The 22685-nt window shown below is 40.4% G+C and overlaps 3 protein-coding genes, 1 non-coding gene and 1 pseudogene across 4 annotated transcripts; 3 read left to right on the top strand and 2 right to left on the bottom strand.

Annotated features, from left to right (window-relative positions):
- Positions 1 to 3503: 3503 nt before the first annotated feature.
- On the top strand, positions 3504 to 3585 carry TRNAS-GCU. The gene has a single exon. It is a non-coding gene; the product is annotated as a tRNA-Ser (tRNA).
- A 4594-nt stretch (positions 3586 to 8179) lies between these two features.
- Positions 8180 to 13910, bottom strand: LOC113881693 (histone H2B type 1-J-like). The gene is made up of 2 exons (XM_027524763.1): positions 13434 to 13910; positions 8180 to 8432 (listed from the first exon to the last, which is right to left on the bottom strand). The coding sequence occupies exon 1, from the start codon at positions 13815 to 13817 to the stop codon at positions 13437 to 13439; it is 381 nt and encodes a 126-aa protein (XP_027380564.1). The 5' UTR covers positions 13818 to 13910; the 3' UTR covers positions 8180 to 8432; positions 13434 to 13436.
- A 206-nt stretch (positions 13911 to 14116) lies between these two features.
- LOC113881685 (histone H2A type 1) lies at positions 14117 to 14638 on the top strand. Its single transcript, XM_027524754.1, has one exon. The coding sequence runs from the start codon at positions 14139 to 14141 to the stop codon at positions 14529 to 14531; it is 393 nt and encodes a 130-aa protein (XP_027380555.1). The 5' UTR covers positions 14117 to 14138; the 3' UTR covers positions 14532 to 14638.
- A 4292-nt stretch (positions 14639 to 18930) lies between these two features.
- Positions 18931 to 21974, top strand: LOC113881664 (annotated as a pseudogene).
- Positions 21921 to 22614, bottom strand: LOC113881697 (histone H2B type 1-K). Its single transcript, XM_027524766.1, has one exon. It carries the CDS (start codon positions 22546 to 22548, stop codon positions 22168 to 22170), a length of 381 nt encoding a protein of 126 aa, XP_027380567.1. The 5' UTR covers positions 22549 to 22614; the 3' UTR covers positions 21921 to 22167.
- Positions 22615 to 22685: the final 71 nt, after the last annotated feature.

Below are 22685 nucleotides of genomic sequence, written 5' to 3'. Positions count from 1 at the left end.
TGACTTAGTAGTAGTAGTAGTAGTAGTAAGAAAAAACTGTAATGTTCAGGAAACAAAAATATCATGACAGACCAGTGAATGGTATTTTCCAATCATAATATATGAACAGTGATACTAATTCAATAAATATTATGATATAAATAAATTCAGAAGAAAAATCAATAGTAAGGGTGTCTGTATATGGTGATATTTAAGGCAAGGAAAGAGAAATGAATCTTTTTTTGATTTAAGAAGTAATCAATAGAAAATACGAAACTGGAAAAAATGTAAAAGTAGAAATAAAAGCATCTGTATTAATTAAAACACAATTTTTTCTCTGACAAAGACCCCAATGAACTGTACCTTAAAGGAAACAGAAAGAAAGAAAAATAGCGTTAAGTCATGTCCGACTCTTGCAATCCCATGAACTGTAGCCTTTCAGTCCCCTCTGTCCATGGGATTCTCCAGGCAAGAATACTGAAGTGGGTTGCCATTTCCTTCTCCAGGGGATCCTTCCAATCCAGGAATTGAATCTAGCTCTCCCACATTGCTTTTTCCAACTGAGCTACACAAGAAGCCCTCATGATCTCTCATGTAACAGTCTGAAGGTATAATCAATCCCAGAGTGATATTTTGGCTCTAGGGTATTGGTTCTAATCTCCTATCTCATGGTTCCCTCCCTCCTATGGGTTACTGTTTCCAATCTCTTTATATTTCATGACACCTTCATTCCTATAATGCTGCCTTTTCCAGCAAGCAGATACAGTCAGAAGAGAGAAATGAATGGTATTTCTTCCCTCTTCTGAACATAACTTGAAAGCTTTACATCCACTTTATCTCTAATGCTCTGGTTTAGAAATTGGCCACATGACCACGCATCAGGGAAAGTGGTGCCCTGTAATTTTTTCATGGATGGTTATGAACGCTACCAAATTTCCATTTCTTGGAAGGAAAGAACAAATACTGATGGTAACTAGCCATCTCTGCCATAGCATGATATTTGGAAACATGTTGTTGGTAGAACAAAAACAACACAAACAAAAAGCCAAATGACTGAAAATCTTTGCCTCCACCAAAGGGGGAAGAGAACCACTTTCTAACACACACATATTTCTGAAGTACTTGAGATTTTGAAATGTGTGGTTAACTTTAATTTAAACATTTTAACTTTTTTAAAAAAATAAGCTTTAAACTGAGAACCAAGGGTGGATAAAAAAATTTATCCAGGTTAAAATGAAAAAGGGCAAGAGCACTCCATGAGGGAAAATGTCTTGTTGGAAGAAAGGGGAAATAAATTTTTCTTGATACAAAATCATGAATTAGACTGAGCATGAGAAATAAAGTGGAGGGATATGGGTTAAATTGAGGGGAAGATCCCGGCAGAACAATGCAGCCTACATTAAAATACAAGGACTTTTCCAAAAATGTTTTAAATTTATTTATTTCTAGTCGAAGGATAGTTGTTTTACAATATTGTGTTGGTTTCTGCCATATATCAATATGAATCAGCCATAGGTAAACATATGTCCCCTACCTCTTATCCCTTCCTCCCACCCCCACTCCCCAATTTTTTTTTTTTTTTTAAAGAACTTTTCCAAGCAAGAAGAGAGATTGATTCTCTGGGACAAGTTAAGGATGGTTTTCACTGAAGAAAATGTTAGAGCAACCTAAGGTAGTGTCCTCATGAAATGGAGTAGGACCATATGATCGTTGCCCCACACCCTCCCCCCGCCCCCCATGTCTTCTGCCTACCTTTTGCCTGTGAAAACTTAGTCAAAGAATAAGTTTAATCAGAGAAGTGACAAATGCTGAAACAAAGGAGACTAAATAATAACAATGCAGTCATTAAGCACAGTTAAGGACCTTTCCTCAAAGGCTATAGATAATATTCTGAGCCATTTCCTGTGAGCTGTCTTATAGATACCAAAACACCAGGTGGAGAAGTTAACTACATGATGACCAGACTGTACCCAGAATATGAGCTGCCACAATTCTGAGAGCTGACCGCAAAGAAATGGGAACAAGTGCACCCTGGAACTGAAGAGTAACTGTACCTAAAACAACCAAGATGATGCTGGTCAGACCACTGATGACCAATTTCAAGATAACTGTTAGAGATGACTGTGCTATTTCTGCATGTAGCCCCTCCACCAAGGACTCTCTCATCCCCTGCTTGTGGTGGGGGAAGAGCAGGGAGTTGGCCTGTAGACAGATGTCCACCACCCCCACGCTAGGTTGCCAGCATCTGAAATAAAGCAAACTTTCCTTTACACCAACCTGGCCTGTTTCCTGGCTTTTGAGCAGTGAGCTGCCAGACCGCACCCCTCTCCACGCCCCCCCATGCACCTTTAGATAACACTCACACTACAAGTGTGAAAATGAAGCAGGAATCTATTCCTACAGGATTTCTTCCATGTTTGCTGTTGTTCATCCTGTGATTGATTTACTTAATCTTCACAAGAAAAATCTTCATGACCAGCTTCCATTCTCAGATTTATTGATGTTTCCTGACCAGCCTCTCATGTGCTTCAGCACACCAGCCACAGTGATTTCCAACAGTTATCTAGATATTCATTCCTCACCTTTGAACACACCCTTTTCTCAGTCTGGGACACCCTCATTTTTCTCACCTCTAGAAAATTTGCTCAAGGCTCACTTTCAGTATTACCATCTTTTCTCAGGCATTTATGATTCATTACAATTAGAGTTAGTCTGTACTCATGTTCATTCATGTGCCTGTTACTCATTCCATGAAACAACCAAACCAATCAAAACTCCCAAAAGACAGCTAAAATAGGTTTTTTTCACTCTTTCCCAGAAACATTTTTTCAACTCATTTTTAGAAATGAGTCACTTAACATTTTTAGCACTGCACCCCTTGTAAGAGCAAATGAAAGTTGGGAAACATTTCCTCTAGAAAACCATTCAAGAAATACACGGGTATTTGGAAGGAAAACAAGTGAATGGTTCCTCTGATGCGGATGATCCGAGAGGAGAACCCCAAGAATTAAGGATTCTTTTCTACACAATTCACCCTAAAGTATTGCAAAAGGGGCAATAACATTGAATAGAAATTGAGCCCTATTCAGATTCATCGTTTAATTTTCCAAATTATTTTATTAACCCCGCGTTAGGAGTCCACATTCGCCAGCTTCCCTGACAACGACTCCAAGGGGACTGGTTTTGGGAACCACTGTTCCCTGCGGTCTTTTCGGCTGCGCCCTGGGGGCGCTGGACCAGGCTCCCCGGACGCGAGACGGTGACAACAAACTCGGACTTGATGCTGAGGTGCCCCCTGCCTGCAGCGGGAGAAAAGGAATGAAGGCCCACGCAAATGTGTTGGTTTTTTTTTTCCCCCGTCGCAGTTTTTTCCAATCCAGTTCTTTGTCCATTCGTGTGAAAACGGGCCACCTCCACGTCTCCCAGACGTCTCCAAGCCATCTCTTAACCGTCTTTCTCTCTGAAATAGTGAGTTCCCAAGTATGAACTTTGAAATAAACCTTGCCAAATACCTAAGGTGTAAAGACGAGGTGGCCGAGTGGTTAAGGCGATGGACTGCTAATCCATTGTGCTCTGCACGCGTGGGTTCGAATCCCACCTTCGTCGACCTGGCATTTTTAATAAGGAGAAAGGAAGATCACCTACCCAGATCTAAACTTTGAATTCACCTACGAGAAAGCTGCTCTTACTTTCCTACTCACAACTGTTACAGAGGTATGTGTGGATTTTCCTAATTTCTGTTGACAGTTGTTTCGGCTACTGTCATTGATGAAGTTACTTCAGTGGAGGACGAGATTAGTGAAAGACAAAGCTGGTAGAAACTGGAATCTGGTTTCTGCAGTCCCTCATTTTAGAAGTTATTACTCCAATGAACAATAAAATAAATTCATCAACAGATACAGTCAGCAGAACTAGCAGACCAAGGCAAAATTTGAATTAGATTCTCAAGAACAAATCTACTGACCAAAATTGAAGAAATGTATAGCACTGAAGAGATGAGAACGTGAGTTTTTAAAAGATCAAGGAATTTGGAGGTAACTTAGTTTCAGATGACAACCATACAAACCTCTTTCTAAGAGGCCACATTCAGTATGCTGCTTGAGGTTGGAACCAAGAATCTGTTGCTGAAGAGTGATTGGATTGGATATTTCCAAATTGTGCCCCCGAGAACTTGAAAATGAAGACATCCTGTGTAAAGGCCACATGACAAGAAGCATCATTTAGAGACTGTCAGAATCCCAGGATTTGGCAGGGGAGATGGTTGGGAAAGTCTGGGTAGAGCGACTTGCAGGACTCCATCTGAGACTTTCAATGAATTGAAGGTTGTATCATAAAGCAACAATGAAGTCATATTTTACCCCATTGGGAGATTAAAATTTCTTTGTGGTAATAGACATGACGCAGGTGTTCTTTACCATGTTGCAGCTGCTGCTGCTGCTGCTGCTAAGTCGCTTCAGTAGTGTCCGACTCTGTTCGACCCCATAGACAGCAGCCCAACAGGCTCCTCCATCCATGGGATTTTCCAGGCAAGAGTACTGGAGTGGGGTGCCATCGCCTTCTCCACGTTGCAGCTAAAGTACCCCAGACTGAAAGAAAGGGTGTCCTCTTTCCCTGAGGTACTCATTTAATCTTCTTGGCATACTAAGTGATATCCTTGACTATACGTAAGGTAAGACTCTCATAAGCCACAGAATAGACATCAGACAAATTTTCCTAGGTGCACTTCCCAGGCTCTAATTCATTTCCATGGTGAATTAGAGTTCTTGTTCCTTACTTGTAGGCTTTTCATAACTAACTTTAAAAAGGTATATTGCAGTTTTGCTTTTTCCTATTATATTTTGACCCAATAACTGAATTTTTACTTTTATTTTTAAAATAGCTTTATTAAAGTATAACTGGTATATGATGAACTGCATATATTTACAGGGTACATTTTGATGAATTTTGACATTATGTATACACATACCATGACCCCAATCAAGATAGTGAACTTATCTGTTGTCCCTGAAGTCTCACTGTCCCTTTTAGTACTTCTTTTCTCCTGCCTCCCCTGTGCTGAGTTTTGAATTATGTTTCTTTAGCTGTGTCAAAAAGATTACAAGATGGTGTAACTAGAGGGGCAGAAACAAGAAGTTATTCAAACATGGAAGGGCCCCAGATGCCAGACTATGTACCTTCTATCAGCCTCTAAAATCAGAGGTGGCCTATATGTGACACACTATTTCCTCCACAGTACTATTTACCACGAATGGATGAAGAAGTAAGTGAAAAGAAAAAGAATGTGCAGGAATAATCTACAAGATTTGGCAAGTCCTTGGAGTTCGGATATGTATTTAACTGGTGAAGAAATCCTCAAATATGTAAATATATATTAAGAGAACTGGCAAGCACATGTGAAGAAGGAATGTGGAGAGAACATGAAGTGGACGAAAGAACACGCATTTTAGAGTAAAAAAAAAGTCTGCTTTCCACTAGTGGCTTTGCCAGTTAGCCATGTGACTTGAAGAAGCTATTTTCCCCTGAGCCTCAGCTTCACATCTTAAATGAGGATAATGATATGTGTTCATGAAAAATTAAACTGGACTCAATAAAACAATGTGAGTGATTCACTTTTTATCTTTCCCTGATCTAGTTCTGAATCAGTTCAGTTCAGTTCAGTAGCTCAGTTGTGTCTGACTCTTTGCAGACGCAGCACGCCAGGCCTCCCTGTCCATCACCAACTCCTGGAGTTTACCCAAACTCATGTCCATCAAGTCAGTGATGCCATCCAGCCATCTCATCCTCTGTCGTCCCCTTCTTCTCCTGCCCCCAATCCCTCCCAGCATCAGGGTCTTTTCCAATGAGTCAACTCTTAACATGAGGTGGCCAAAGTATTAGAGTTTCAGCTTCAGCATCAGTCCTTCCAATGAACTGATAGTGGCAATTATTGCTCAGGTCCTTTTGATGGTATTTCAAAAAGTATCTCAGGTCATTTGTTTGCAAGTGCAGATTTAAAGTAAGAAGGAGTTTAGGCTGGAGACAAATTCAAAGTAATTCATTCCTTCATTGGTTGGACTAGATGGGATACTCCATCTAATATGGCCAGGGAGGAGACTATGGGTAGTGAAAAAAGAATGACTGAAATTTCAGAAGGTAAGAGACTTTGAGAAAATGAGAGCTGGTGAAGAAGAAAAAAAAAAAAAACGAGCCAAAGACAAACACAACTGTCCTCACTCAAAAGTCCACCAGGTCCTACTGCTAGATGAGGGGGGGATGTCATCTACAGCATCACCCTCTAACGTTGGGTCCCTCTAACTGTAGGGGTAAAATGGAAGTCTTGTTGACCCATGTGGAGAATTCCTTAGACACTGGTGTTTCTCTTCTGAGAGAAACAGTAATCTAGAAAACAGTACTCTGAAGAGAGGTTTTGCCATTTCCTGTTAACCAAAACCCTGAGGCCAACAAGGGTGCATGTCTTTCCTGACAGAATGGAGATTCAGAGAAGACAGAATCTCCATTGAGGTGACTCAATATGACATCCCCCCCCCTTTTTTTTGGCATATAAAAATAAAATAATGTATGTAATAGTAATCATTAATAAGCAAAATTCATGAAGAAGGAGAAACCTGAATTTTTAACAAAACCTAAGGTTTTTTGTTTTTTTGTTTTTTGCAGGTGAAGAAAACTGGGAGTTCAACCAGAAGAAGCACTCAGAGAATGGCAGGAAGTGGAGACAATTTGTTTTTTTCCCGCTGAATCATCCACCGGAGAAAGTAAAGTCTTTGAGGGTCTCCCATAACAACAGGGGAGAATACTACTTCATCCATTTATTCCAAGACATACTGTGTGCCAGGCACTGTTTTAGAAGCTGGGGGATACAACAATGATCAAAGTAGACTAAAACAGAGAAATTCAGCTCTCAGTTGACTTACATTCTGGTGAAGAGGATGGTATGGTGAAGATAAGTATACAGCATGTCAGATCTTGCTACATATTATGAAGAACGGTAAGTAGGAATTGGAAATTTGCTTGGGGTGGCTCAGATAGAAAGATGACATTCAAAGAATGCCTCATCAACAAGACAAATACCTGTGTTAGGACTTCAATGTCCCTTCCTTACAAGGCACAGTGGTCCCATTCCAGGAAGGGAACACGAATTCAGCCACCCCACAACTCTCCTGACCAGGTTCAGCTCCTGAGCAGCTTGTCAAGAGACCCATGTTTCCTCTCAAATGAGCATCAGGCTTATTTTCAGGGAAGATGCAGCCAGTGTAATAACAGTTTTGGCCTCTGATTACCCTCCTCAGGTCACTGATTCAAGTGCACCTGCTGAGAAGTCTTAGCTACTCTACTTACTAATAGGAAAGAATTCCAAGCTAGATAATGAGAAAATCAGGGGTAGAACTTGAGAGGAATATAGCCATTGGCCATTTGAATTAAAGGGGACATACAGAATCCACATTTATATATTTGTGTTTGTATAAAGAAATTCCAGACAGGAACATAAGAAACTAATAACGTGGTTATTTGTTATTGATGAGAGAACTTGGTCAGATGAGAATTGTGTTTGAAGTAGTATTATTTTTTGTATTTTTACATACACAGTTATTAAAGTCTAGCAATGGACTGCCTAACAAACCACAGAATAAAATATTAACTGTATTATCTTAAAGGGCCACAAGATGGCGACAGCGTTTCTTGATTGTCGAGCATGTGCGCTGCAAGAAGGGGAACCACTGCTGCTATGAAGTCCCCCGTGCAGCCTCTCTCCTGGTTTCCTTAGTTCAGTCTCTAGAATTTCTCTTCGCCAACATTTGATTCCTCTCATTATCACCCCTTATTGACTGGAAGAGAATTATGTTCGTTAATTGGGCCAGCTTTTTAAAGAAACATTTTTCGGGGAAAGGGGAAGGGATGCAGGGAAGGGACACATTGAAGTATACACAAAAGTAGACAGAAGAGAACAAGGTACTTCCAAGTGCCCCTCAGGCAAAGCTTCAACAATTAACCAACATCTCTTGTGTTGTTTCTTTATCCACCCACCGGGTACACTGTGGGGGAGGGTTACAGTGTAAAGAAATCATAAACATGTTGTTTCAATCATGAATATTTCAAACATCCCAACAAATACAGAATTAAACAAAATACAAGATTTTCTCTCCTAAGAAAAGTTTTAAATGATTTGTAACATCATCCAATAACTAGTACTAGAAAAAAAATCTTCAATTGCCTCAAATATTTTATTTGTTTACCATGACTTTTCTGATTTGCATTCCATTAGATGCTGGAGTAGAGATAAGATGATCACTCCAGAGGTTAGGGAGACTTCCCTGCACATAAACACGCCTTGAGGGCAGGGGTGGGGTCAAAAGGGAGAGAGTGCCATCCCATAACAGCTGATGCCAAACTTTCCACAGGCCTCAGTGGTGGAATCCATCTTGAAGAAAAGATGTACTCTCATGGTGAGGCGTGTCCTAGAACAGGTCAGATGTGGGATTAGAATCAAGGTAATTGGCCAAAGGTAAACACAGACCTGAAAGAACTGCCTTATATAAATTAACTGCCTCTTTACTACACTCCTCATTAGGGAGGATACCCACAGCCTTTCTCTCTGGGTGGGTGTTTCTATCTTGTTTTTGTCTAAAAAAAAAAAAAAAAGACAAACTGTTTCTCAGTGTACTCTCCCACTTATGCTGTATCTCTAAATAATAAATTTTGTACCTGTTTTTAAAGTTTTTGCCTCTTTGAGAAATATATTTTTTAAATAGGGCAAGAGCCAGAGGAACTTTTGCTTCTACCCTCTAGCCCCTGGTGGGTTCCTGGTTTTCATCCAAGCTACTCAGGTCTGGATTAAAGATTTACTGAGCATGGCCCCACCCATCAGAACAAGATCCAGTTTCCCCCACAGTCAGTCTCTCCCATCAGGAAGCTTCCATAACCCTCTTATCCTTATCCCTCAGAGGGCAGACAGAATGAAAACCACAATCACATAAAACTAATCAAACTGATCACATGGACCACAGCCTTGTCTAACTCAATGGAACTATGAACCATGCCATGTAGGGCCACCCAAGACAGACGGGTCATGGTGGAGAGTTCTGACAAAACGTGGTCCACTGGAGAAGGGAATGGCAAGGAGAAGGGAATGGCAAACCACTTCAGTATTCTTCCCTTGAGAACCCCAATAACAGTATGAAAAGGCAAAAAGATATGACACTGAAAGATGAATTCCCCAGGTTGGTAGATGCCCAATATGCTACTGGAGAAGAGTGGAGAACTAACTCCAGAAAGAATGAAGAGACTGAGCCAGAGCAAAAACAGTGCCCAGTTGTGTCTGTGACTGGTGTTGGAAGTAAAGCCTGATGCTGTAAAGAACAATATTGTATAGGAACCTGGAATGTTAGGTCTATGAATCCAGATAAGTTGGAAGTGGTCAAACAGGAGATGGCGAGTGAACATCAACATTTTAGGAATCAGTGAAATAAAATGGACTGAATGAGCGAATTAAACTCAGATGACCATTGTATCGACTACTATGGGCAAGTATCCCTTAGAAGAAATGGAGTAGCCCTCATAGTCAACAAGAGTCCATAATGCAGTTCTTGGGTGCAATCTCAAAAATGACAAAATGATTTCTGTTCGTTTCCAAGGCAAACCATTCAATATCACAGTAAGCCAGTCTATGCCCCAACCACTAATGCTAAAGAAGCTGAAGTTGAATGGTTCTATGAAGACCTACAAGAGCTTCTAGAACTAACTCCCCCAAAAAGATGTCCTTTTCACCATAGTGGACTGGAATGCAAAAGTAGGAAGTCAAGAGATACCTGGAGTAACAGGCAAATTTGGCCTTGGAATACGGAATGAAGCAGGGCAAAGACTGATAGAGTTTTGCCAAGAAAATGCACTGGTCATAACAAACACCCTCTTCCAGCAACACAAGAGATGACTCTATACATGGACATCACCAGATGGTCAATCAGAATGACTATATTCTTTGCAGCCAAAGATGGAGACGCTCCATACAGTCAACAAAAACAAGATTGGGAGCTGACTGTGGCTCATGTCATGAACTCCTTGTTGCAAAATTCAGACTTAAATTGAAGAAAGTAGGGAAAACTACTAGACCATTCAAGTATGACCTAAATCAAATCCCTTACGATTATACAGTGAAAGTGACAAATAGATTCAAGGGATTAGATCTAATAGACAGAGTACCTGAAGAATTATGGACAAAGGTTTGTGACATTGGACAAGAGGCCGTGATCAAGATCATCCCCAAGAAAAATAAATGGTTGTCTGAGGAGGCCTTACAAATAGCTGAGAAAAGAGAGGTGAAAGGCAAAGGAGAAAAGGAAAGATATAAGCATCTGAATGCAGAGTTCCAAAAAATAGCAAGGAAAGATAAGAAAGCCTTCCTCAGTGGTCAATGCAAAGAAATAGAGGAAAACAATAGAATGGGAAAGACTAGATATCTCTTCAAGAAAATTAGAGATACCAAGGGAACATTTCATGCAAAGATGGGCACAATAAAGGACAGAAATGGTATGGACCTAACAGAAGTAGAAGATATTAAGATGAGGTGGCAAGAATACACAGAAGAACTATACAAAAAAGATCTTCATTACCTAGATAACCATGATGGTGTCATCACTGGACTAGAGCCAGACATCCTGGAATGCGAAGTCAAGGGGGTACTAGGAAGCATCATTATGAACAAAGCTAGTGGAGGTGATGGAATTCCAGCTGAGCTATTTCAAATCCTAAAAGATGGGCTGTGAAAGTGCTGCACTCAATATGCCAGCAAATTTGGAAATCTCAGCAGTGGCCACAGACTGGAAAAGGTCAGTTTTCATTCCAATCCCAAAGAAAGGCAATTTCAGAGAATGTTCAAACTACCACACAATTGCACTCATCTCACATGCTAGTAAAGAAATGCTCAAAATTCTCCAAGCCAGGCTTCAACTGTAGGTGGACTGAGAACTTCTCGGTGTTCAAGGTAGATTTAGAAAAGGCAGAGGAACCAGAGATCAAATTGCCAACATCCTCTGGGTCAGCAAGAGAGTTCCAGAAAAACATCTACTTCTTATTTATTGACTACACCAAAGCCTTTGAATGTGTGGATCACAACAAGCTGTGGAAAATTCTTAAAGAGATAGTAATACCAGACCACCTTACCTGCCCTCTGAGAAATCTGTATGCAGGTCAAGAAGCAACAGTTAGATCTGGACATGGAATAATAGACTGGTTCCAAATTGGGAAAGGAGTACATCAAGGCTGTATATTGTCACCCTGCTTATTTAACTTATATGCAGAGTGTATCATGCAAAATGCCAGGCTGAATAAAGCACAAGCTGGAATCAAGGTTGCTGGGGAAAATATCAATAATCTCAAATATGCAGATGACACCACTGTTATGGCAGAAAGCTAATAGAAACTAAAGAGCCTCTTGATGACGGTGAAATAGGAGCGTGAAAAACCTGGCTTAAATCTCAACGTTCAAAAAACTAAAATCATGGCACCCGGTCCCATCACTTGATGGCAAGTAGATGGGTAAACAATGGAAAGAAGAGATACTTTATTGGGATAGACTTTAAACAGGAGAGACTTTATTTTTTTGAGCTCCAAAATCACTGCAGATGGTGACTGCAGCCATGAAATTAAAAGATGCTTGCTTCTTGGAAGAAAAGCTGTGACCAACCTACACAGCATATTAAAAAGCAGAGACATTACTTTGCCAACAAAGTCTATCTAATCAAAGCTATGTGGTCATAGCTTTCCAGTGGTCAGGTATGGACATGAAAGTTGGACCATAAAGAAAGCTGAGTGCCAAAGAATTGATGCTTTTGAACTGTGGTGCAGAAGACTCTTGAGAGTCCCTTGGACTGCAAAGAGATCCAACCAGTCCATCCTAAAGAAATCAGTCCTGAATATTCATTGGAAGGACTGATATTGAAGCTGAAACTCCAATAATTCGGCCACCTGATGTGAAGAACTGACTCCTTAGAAAAGACCCTGATGCTGGGCAAGATTGAAGGCAGGAGGAGAAGGGGATGACAGAGGATAAGATGGTTGGACGGCATCACTGATTTGATGGACCTGAGTTTGAGCAAGCTGAGGGAGTTGCTGATGGACAGGGAAGCCTGGCATGCTGCAATCCATTTCGTTGCAAAGAGTCAGACACAACTGAGCAACTGAACTGAACTGAACCCAGGTCTGATTCCTGGGCAGGGAACTAAGATATCTCTTTAAGACTGCTCACTGCTGTCTCTCAGAGATTAATATATGAGACATTATGGAGGCAGTTTCCAAATGCTGGATAAGCTGTTAGAAAAAGCTCAAAAATGAGAGGAAATTTTGGAAAGCAGGCAAAACTGAAGTGCGGGTTGAAACATGGGTAGGCTTTGGGTCAACAAAGGGGAAGAGTACCTCTGATAGTGGATTTAACAAAGCATTAATTGCATTTAGGCATTATTACTATGCTAACTTTAGATCCATTTTAGATAAATTAGGTAATTTCATTGAAAATTACCACCTAAACCAAAAAACAAAAACCGAACAACAAAATAAACAGCCATGGTGGACTTCTCCAAATGATTTATAAATCATGGCTTTTTACCCCAAAGGGACACACAATTTTGAACAATAATTTAGAGAAGCATTGTGAGTGCCTGGTTCTCTTTTGTGACAACCTGAATAACGCTGGTCCTCTTCACTGGCTCCAGGCAAAGTCAAAATAGGATTAAGTACCCTAATTAGAAACAAAGCGATAGTATCTCTCAGTCTGAAAATATCCATCAGGTTCCTTACTCTCCAAAGAACATTTCGAGAGGAAGTCATACATCTTATTCTCGCAAGGGACTAAGCGCTAAGAAAGACGGAAAAATAAAAAGCAGGATGAACTAGCCGAAAATGTTTATTCAAGGAGCTTGTGAGTGCCTGGGCTCGGCGGCAGTTAGTCGGTTTGTCCCGCGCTCGGAAACCAGCGGTTCCTTCTCCGATGCCGGCAACAAATCAGGACCTGGGACGAAGGGCTGGCGCTCACCCGCCAAATTTAAATTTCCCGCCTAACCTCTGTACCCAGGCAGGACTCAAAACTCCTTGTCCCAGACCGGCGACTAGGAAGTATGTGTATCAATTAAAGTTCTCTCTTACTTAACCCTAATGGCTATCAGAACGAGTAGCAAAGCTCTTTTTACATGCAGGAAATTCCTGACTAACAGTAAACATCAGAGCCAAGGTTACACAAGGAACTTCAGAGCTTTGCCAAGGTCAGGAACGTTATATTGTCATTAGTGGATCGCGAGCTTACTGTGACAAAAACTCCTAAGATTGTTCAGGAACTGCTCTACCTCCCAGACCACACACTGTAAATAATTACAAAGATCCAGGGCAGAAGGAGAATAAGCATCAGCTCTTTCTTTGAGAACATGGGTGGCTCTTAAAAGAGCCGTTAGAATCGTTTGCAACCGACTCACAGTTTACTTGGCACTAGTGTACTTGGTGACAGCCTTGGTGCCCTCGGACACCGCATGCTTGGCCAGCTCCCCGGGCAGCAACAGGCGCACGGCCGTCTGGATCTCCCTGGAAGTGATGGTCGAGCGCTTGTTGTAATGCGCCAGGCGCGATGCCTCGCCCGCGATGCGCTCGAAAATGTCGTTTACAAAGGAGTTCATGATGCCCATGGCCTTGGACGAGATGCCGGTGTCCGGGTGGACTTGCTTCAGCACCTTGTACACGTAGATAGAGTAGCTTTCCTTGCGGCCGCGCTTGCGCTTCTTGCCGTCCTTCTTCTGCGCCTTAGTCACCGCCTTCTTGGAGCCCTTTTTCGGGGCCGGAGCAGACTTAGCCGGTTCAGGCATGATGAATAACAGGTTAAACAAGTTCACGGGAAGAACACACAGAAGATACGATAAGTCCTTTTCATATACAACCTCTTATGCAAATAAGGTGATACGTTAAAGTCTTAGTCTTACTGATGGCTGTTCCAGAATACGTCAGAAATTAGTTCTGCCCAGTTAGAACGCAAGAATACCAATTCGGATTCCCAATGGCTAAAATGAAGCCACAATCCTAACCAATGACGTGTCTTCTTTTTCGCGTCTAATGAGGGCTATAAAAAAAAATGCTACCCTTATAATTCCACTATTTCGGTAGCCGTTTGGGGTGAAGTTAAGCTTATAATGTCTGGGCGAGGTAAACAAGGCGGCAAGGCTCGTGCCAAAGCCAAGACACGCTCCTCGCGAGCTGGGCTCCAGTTCCCTGTGGGCCGTGTTCACCGGCTGCTCCGCAAGGGTAACTACGCCGAGCGGGTCGGGGCCGGCGCGCCAGTGTACCTGGCGGCGGTGCTGGAGTATCTGACGGCCGAGATCCTGGAGCTGGCGGGCAACGCGGCCCGGGACAACAAGAAGACCCGTATTATCCCGCGTCACCTGCAGCTGGCCATCCGCAACGACGAGGAGCTCAACAAGCTGCTGGGCAAAGTCACCATCGCTCAGGGCGGCGTCCTGCCCAACATCCAGGCGGTGCTGCTGCCCAAGAAGACCGAGAGCCACCACAAGGCCAAGGGCAAGTAGTTGCTTGGATTTTAGCAACTCCGATGAGTCCAAACTAAAGGCTCTTTTCAGGGCCACCCATATTTTCTGTAAAAGAGCTTGACATTTGTTAATAATGTTGAATGGCAGAAAAATACAAATCTTAGGAAAACTTTTAGTTTCATATAGTGGCATATATGGATTCCAGGTCAAAAACCCTTAGTGTAAAATTTGGTCAGTTTAGCTCATTCTTTTTCAACTTATTTTTTTCACTGAAATTGCTTCTTCCCACGTGGAATTTTTTAGCACTTAGTCTACTAATACCTCACTCATCCTATTGTATGTTTAAAATCCTGGTATTAACATAAGTAAGACTTATTGGAATAAATGTTGACAGTATCTAGCAATCCTAGACACTGAAATGGCTTATCAAAAAAGTAAAATGTTAGACTTTTTTTTTTTTTTTTTTAGTGTTACAGCTCTATTTTATTTAGAAGATAGCCGGGGAGAGAGAGAGAGAGAGAGAGAGAGAGAGAAAGAAAGGAGCGCACGCATGCGGGAGAGAGAGTCCGAGAGAAAGTGCTTTGGCTAAAATGTTAGACTTTTAACAGGCTGTTCAGAAGCTATGTAACCCAAGTGATTTCATTCATTATTCAATTGTGTTTAAATATGTCTTCCAATTGTAGGGGGGGAAAGTTACTTTTCCCCACCCTTGTGAGTTTTTGACAGAGAGCCTGTAAGCAGATGGGTTAGGGGTTCCCCAGAAAGAACCAGGAATGGCTTTGTCTCTCTCTTTTTTTTTTTTTTTTTGCGTCACCCTGCAGTTTGTGGGATCTTAATTCCTCGATCAGGAATTGAACTCGACAGTGAAAGAAAGAGTGGAGTCCTAACCACTGGATCACCAGAATTTCCCAGGAATGGTTTTGTGACATAAGCCATTTTGGCCAAAATCATTTTTTATATAAGCTTAGTGGCAATGGTTGTCGTTTAACAGTCTCAGTAATCAATGATCTGAAGCAGAAGTAAGAGAATGCAGGAATAAAGGAAAAGCAATCAAGAGATAACAGTTCAGCAATAAAACAAAGTTCTAGTTCCTCTTCAAGGCATATAGATAATCTGATAGTCTTTGAGTTCTGCAGGAAGAACCCCACCTAGGTGGAGGATGGAATGATAATTTTGCCCCTGGTGACGTGAATCAACTAAAGCTTAGACTCTATCAACCTTTGCCCCAGTTCTATGCTGATTTCTCCTCTGCTCCAGACCCTTCATGAATATGCATGTTCCCTTGGCTTAAAACCCCCAGTTTTGCTGTTCAGCGAGAAACTGCTTTGAGAATATCCCTGGTGTTCTCTTTAGTTGCTGCTTGTAATAATAAATCCTTTCTTCCTTCTGATCTTTGGCTTGGTTGTACCTTTTGGTTTGATACCCACCAAGGGGCAAAACCCAGCTTTCAAGTAACAAGTCTTGTAATAAAAGACAAATTCTAAAGAGAAAAACAAGTTTCTTAACATGTGTACCTCATGTAAACATGGAAGAAACCCAGGGAAAAATGAATACCTCCCAAGGTGCCTTAGAAGGCCAGGAGTTCTCTGGAGGCTTTCACTGCTGATAACACAAATTCAATCCCTTATTGGGGAACTAAGATCCCTCGAACTTATGAGGTATGGACAAAAAAAAAAAAAAAAACCTCCACCATAAATACTATTTTCTGTTGAAGATGTGAGGAGGTCAGTTATGAGGAGGTCACCAGGGAAACAAGAGTAGATTCTTTTAGGCATATTTAAATTGATACCTTCTCCATTGTCTATTGGGATTAAAATTGTCCTTCCTGGTAGAGAGGAGGGACATCTCTGTCAATTTGTGTCCAACTTTTAGGAAAATCAAAGGAAGGCAAGAAGACCTCTTGGATCTGCTTCATCTCAAATGCTTCAGTTGGGCAAATCAATCTTGGTGCTAAATGGAGTATCTTGGGGTGGCCTATTCTATCCTTTAACACCAATTACTATTTTGTTGATTTATACTATTGTCTGTATTAATAAAAAATCTGAACTCAGCCTTATATTTATAAATGATACACAAAGAATATTTCTAAACAAAAGTTTTAAAGTAAATTAAAGCTCTTTCATTACAATACAGATCCCCTGAAGAAGGAAATGTCAACCCACTCCAGTATGCTTGCCTGGGAAATACCCTGAAGAGGAGCCTGGCAGACCACAGTCCATGGGGACCTCCACCATTGCAATAACTTTTAAGTTTTGTGTGTGTGTGTGTGTGTGTGTGTGTGTTTTTTTTATTTCAAATCCAAATTTCTGGGTTAATAATGTAGTTAAACATTTTTTTCTTATGTTTGTAAGTATACAGACAGTTTGGGCATCTATTCATTTTGAGATAAGAAGATAAAGATCAAGTTTAAGATCAAGAATATTTAAGGAAGATAAAGAGCAGAGAAAACAGGGGTAGAAAGGGAGTTCACAGAGACAGGAAGAGATCAGATCATGTAGGGCTTTATGATCATGTAGGTTTTATATGCTATGTTATGTTTTTATAAATCATTCTAAGGGTTTTGAATGAAGGAATGGCATAACCTAATTTATATTTCTTTGAAAGCTCACTAAGGCAATTATATGGTGAATACAAAGTTTAGAAGTAATGATATAAATTAGGAAGCTATTGCAATGGTCTTTTTGAGAGATAATGACGGTTTGGCCTAAACTGGGGGCAATAGATGATGGTTTGGTATAGATATATTTCATAAGTGTGACCAATAGTTTGTTGCTGGATTTGATTCATACTGTGTAGGAGAGGGGAGAAAATATTTTTCCCTTTGAATTCTTGGCTGAGACCTCCTATAAGACAAGTTCAAAATCACCAAATTTTTATTAACATGTATACCTCATGTGTATATGAGACACACTTAGGAAAAATGAGTAAGCTCCTCAAGACGACCCAAGCCACCACCTTACATATGGTCTTTGTTGTTGTTCAACTGCTAAGTCAAATCTAAATCTTTGCCACCCAATGGACTATAGCACACCAGGCTCCTCTGACCTCTGCTATCTCCTTCAGTTTTCTCAAATTCATATCCATTGATACTGTCTAACCGTCTCATCCTTGGTCTCCTCCTTCTCCTTTTGCCTTCAGTCTTTCCCAGCATCAGGATTTTTTCCAGTGAGTCAGCTCTTCACATCAGGTGGCCAAAGTATTGGAGCTTCAGCATCAGCCTTCCAATGAATATTCAGGGTTGATTTCCTTTAGGATTGACTGATTTGATCTCCTTGCAGTCCAAGGGATTCTCAAGGCTCTCCAGGACAACAGTTTTAAAAGCATCAATTCTTTGGTGCTCAGCGTTCTTTATGGTCCAACTTTCACATACCTACATGACTACTGGAAAAACCATAGCTTGACTATGCAGTCTTTTGTTGGCAAAGTGGTGTCTCTGCTTTTTAATATTCTGTCTAGGTTTGTCATAGCTTTTTTTCCAAGGAGTAAATGTCTTTTAATTTCATGGCTCCAGTCACCATCCTCAGTGATTTTGGAGCCCCAAAAAATAAAATCTGTCAGTGATGGTACCAGATGCCATGATCTTAGTTTTTTGAATGTTGAGTTTTAAGCCATCTTTTTCACTATACTCTTTCACCCTCTTCAGGAGGTTCTTTAGTTCTTCACTTTCTGTTAGAGTGGTATAATCTTCATATCTGAGGTTGTTGATATTTCTCCTGGCAATCTTGATTCCAGCTTGCGATTTATCCAGCCTGGCATTTCACATGATGTACCCTGCATAGAAGTTAAATAAGCAATATACAGCCTTGTCATATTTCTTTCCCAGTTTTGAACCAGTCCGTTGTTCTGTGTTCAGTTCTAACTGTTGCTTCTTGATTTGCATACAGGTTTCTCAGAGACAGCTAAGGTGGTCTTGTTTTCCCCTCTCCTGAAGAATTCTCCATAGTTTGTTGTGATCCACACAGTCAAAGGCTTTAGTATAGTCAATGAAACAAAAGTAGATGTTTTTCTGGAACTCTCTTGCTTTATCCGTGATCCAACGAATGTTTGCAATTTGATTTCTGGTTTCTCTGCCTCTTTGAAAGCCAGTGTGTACATATGGAAGTTCTTGGTTCATGTACCATTGAAGCCTAGCTTGAAGGATTTTGAGCATAACCTTGCTAACATGAAATAAGCTCAATTGTACTGTAGATTGAACACCTTTGGGGACTGAAATGAAAGACATAACAAAGTTGTATGAGGGTAGGGGTTTGGGGCACGGTTGCCGTTAGAAGTTTTCCCAAAAAATGCATCGTAAACAAAGGTAAGGGACCTCCCCAGTGGCTCACAGGTAAAGAATCCACCTGCAATGCAGGAGATGCAGGTTTGATACCTGGGTCTGGAAGATCCCCTGGAGAAGGGCATAGCAACCCACTCCAGTATTCTTGCAGGGAAACTCTCATGGACCGAGGCTGGTGGGCTACGGTCCATGGGGTCGCAAAGAGTCAGGCATGACTGAAGCCACTGAACACAATGCAGATTAAAGTGGGTGCTTTGTCCCAGAATCCTTTTTTTTTTTTTTTTTACAATTTAGAATCATCCTTCTCTGCTTAGTGTGGAGAGGGAGATATAAGTGGAGCTTTCCTCTATAAGTGTCTCTTACAAAAGTATAATTTTTGTTTTCAGAAATTCTCCTGTCTATGCTATTTCTCAAAAATAATTAGTTCAAAATAATCCTTATGACAAGAGGGGTGGCATAGTTTGGGATGGCATGTTCAGCTACACTTCAACTGTGAAAGAACATAAAGATATAAAGAAAATACTTGATTTAAACTAAAGTTTATCTTGACCTATTAAGTCAGTTACTATGTATTTTTTAAACATAGTATTGTATAAAATACTATACAATAGGAAGAAAATACAATAGGAAGAAAAATACAATGCTTAGTGTGGAGAGGGAGATATAAGTGGAGCTTTCCACTTATATTTTGTATTTTTATTTTTATAATACATTGTATTTTTATAATACATTGTATCTTTATAGAATAATAAACCTTTGTCCCTCAATTTCAGAAATTATAAAGAATCTGACAAACTTTTCACATATACATTCATTACTAGTCTTACAATCACTAGCTGTTATGCAAAAACTCATGAAATCAGATAGGGAGAGAGGCTAGTAGTTGGTGGGAATTTTACTGATTTTTTTAAAGTAGAGAAGGGTTTGTAAAATATATTCCAGTTAACTAATGTTGGGAAAATATAGTTTAAAACAAAAGAAGAGAAAATTTATTATAGACTAAGCTTCATGTTTATTTAAAGCATTGTGCTCAACACAGGCAATGTTTTATTAAAGAGATTTCAAAAGAGGGGAAAAAAAAAACCTGTTACATAGGTAAGAGGGTACATCCATTACATTAGTAGGCTTTGCAATCTGGAGTCAGAAAACTGGGAAACAGAGCACTTTCCCTGGTTGATTACATTTCAAAAAGAGGACTCTAAGGTCCTTGAGGAAACATTCTTGAGATAGGAGGCTAGCCAAAGGGTGTTTTTAGCCATTAAGAAAATTTACATACCTTTGAAAAGGACAGAGAAAAAATTTTTTGAAAAAGAAAAAGGAAAAGGAAGGGATGGATAATTAAGCCTCTTATTTTCAATTTGTATTTGCCCTTAAATTAACTTGAATTCACCTATACTAGCTATCTACCCTCTCTATAAAATATACTGAATTTTGTTCCTGTTGTTTGAATCAGTTTTGTTGTTTCAAAAGTTTTTATTTTCATAACATTGATAGTTTATAGGAGTCCTTTGAAAATTCTATAATGCAAGCTTCTAAAAGTAACTCACTGAAATAAAGGAAAGTAAAAAAAATCATTGAATAACAATGGGATTACATGTTAATGCTGAAAGAAGGGATTAAAATTTCTCAGAATTTAAGCAATAGTTAAATTATAAATATATTTTAAATTAAGCATGTATAAACAGGAATGTTTAAAATACATAATCTTTTTTTATAAAGACTTTCTTAGAAAGACAAAGGTAGACTTTCTTTTCTCTATATTTGAATTTTGTACTATTCACTAATGAAAACTTAACTGCTCTTCTAAGTAATGAAAGTAAACTTTTTAAAAATTATATGTTACCTAGAAAAACATCTACAAGACATTTAAAGACTCGGATTCAGTATTTTTCCGATTAGGAGGACAAACTATTTCAAAAATAACAAATTTACCCTAATAAATGTATAGATTTAATACAGTTAAGAGTACTAAAAGAATTTCATTCTTGCAGCTAGATAAAATGATTTTTGAAGAATAGTATAATAGTAAAAATTAACTTGAAATAAACAATTGTGAGGTATGAGTTCACTGGCAAATACTTATATTTTAACATTACAAATAATTAAAACCCTAGAGCACTATCATAGACTGATCTGAACAATAAAAACTCTAGAAATAATTTTAAGTGAAATACTCAATAAACTATTAATTAAGTTCCTCCAATCAGCATTTATTACGTTATACTTATTAGCCAGCTGGTTAATTTCTTAAACGTTAATTATCTACACAAACCAAATCTAGATCATTGTAGAGTTCGGTTTTTTTTTTTTTTTTTAACGGTTCTACACATTATCAGCAAAATAATAGAAACTTATTAAAAATGAAAATTGACACCGAAAAGAAGAGAATTTAGCAACACACCTGGAAGCTCTTAAAATTCTCTATTTTATTAGAACATCTTGTTCTATTTCTGGAAGTTATGTTTCCTTCATATATTAGGAGAAAAACAAGATATAACATTATGCAAATACTATTAGAGAAAGTAAAGATAAAAGCAGAATATTTTATTCTGTGGTTTTATGTATCATCTACAAGGTTAAGGTTTTGTTATTTAACGCGGACGAGGAGAGAAACACATTAAATGAGAAAAGGGGAGATATACAGCCTAGGCCTTGAAGAATCAAAAGAATTCACTGAAAGAACAGAAAGGGAGTAATGTGGCTGGCTTGTTTCTTTAAGAACCCTCCCCAACCCAGAGGGCTTCCCGCCAAAGCACTTTGGGTTTTCATTCTGGTCCGCAGACTCTACGCATTAATGGGGCTGCGACAAACTGAATGTACTTTACTGTTCTCGGGTCTCGAAATGTCTGGACGTGATAAGGGTGGGAAAGGGTTTGGGGAAGGGGGGCGCCAAGCGTCACCGCAAAGTTTTGCGAGACAACATCCAGGGCATCACTAAGCCCGCTATCCGCCGCCTAGCTCGGCGTGGAGGAGTCAAACGCATCTCCGGCCTCATCTACGAGGAGACCCGCGGGGTGCTGAAGGTGTTCCTGGAGAATGTGATCCGGGATGCAGTCACCTACACCGAGCACGCCAAGCGCAAGACTGTCACCGCCATGGACGTGGTCTACGCGCTCAAACGCCAAGGACGCACCCTCTATGGCTTCGGCGGCTGAAGGAAAAAAGTTCGACCTTATTTATTAAAGGCCCTTTTTAGGGCCCGCCAAGTTTTCATTGAAAGAGTTAAAATAACACCATTCACAGAACACAAGATTTAGCGAAAATGGCCAGTGTTTACCAAGAACGCTGCGGTGTTACAAAGAGAAAAGTGGAGTACGTGTTTCCAGTTCTTTATATTGACAACTTAGTGGCTCTTAAAAGAGCCTTTGTGGTTGGTCTAAGAACGGTTGCTGGACAACTTTACTTGGCGCTGGTGTACTTGGTGACGGCCTTGGTACCCTCAGACACCGCATGCTTGGCCAGCTCCCCGGGCAGCAGTAGGCGCACGGCCGTCTGGATCTCCCTGGATGTGATGGTCGAGCGCTTGTTGTAATGCGCCAGGCGCGACGCCTCGCCCGCAATGCGCTCGAAGATGTCGTTGACGAAGGAGTTCATGATGCCCATAGCCTTGGACGAGATGCCGGTGTCCGGGTGGACCTGCTTCAGCACCTTGTACACGTACACGGAGTAGCTCTCCTTGCGGCTACGCTTGCGCTTCTTGCCGTCTTTCTTTTGCGCCTTGGTGACCGCCTTCTTGGAGCCCTTTTTCGGGGCCGGAGCGGACTTCGCTGGTTCTGGCATGGTTGTAAAAACTTACACCGAAGTCTAAAACACAAGCCAGAAAACAGTGACAAGAAACGCAAAATGCCTCTTTTATATAGAACCTTCTATGCAAATAAGGTCATAGGTTAAAGTCTTAGTCTATTGGTGGTGGTTGA

This window comes from Bos indicus x Bos taurus, chromosome 23 (assembly GCF_003369695.1).
Source record: "Bos indicus x Bos taurus breed Angus x Brahman F1 hybrid chromosome 23, Bos_hybrid_MaternalHap_v2.0, whole genome shotgun sequence".
Classification (NCBI taxonomy): domain Eukaryota; kingdom Metazoa; phylum Chordata; class Mammalia; order Artiodactyla; family Bovidae; genus Bos; species Bos indicus x Bos taurus.
The sequence above is the reverse complement of the archived record's forward strand: the minus strand, read 5'-3'. Positions and strand labels throughout refer to the sequence as shown.

Excerpts from the sequence above, each read along its gene's own strand:
- LOC113881685 (XM_027524754.1), top strand. The coding sequence starts at position 14,139 with ATGTCTGGGCGAGGTAAACAAGGCGGCAAGGCTCGTGCCAAAGCCAAG.
- LOC113881693 (XM_027524763.1), bottom strand. The coding sequence starts at position 13,817 with ATGCCTGAACCGGCTAAGTCTGCTCCGGCCCCGAAAAAGGGCTCCAAG.
- LOC113881697 (XM_027524766.1), bottom strand. The coding sequence starts at position 22,548 with ATGCCAGAACCAGCGAAGTCCGCTCCGGCCCCGAAAAAGGGCTCCAAG.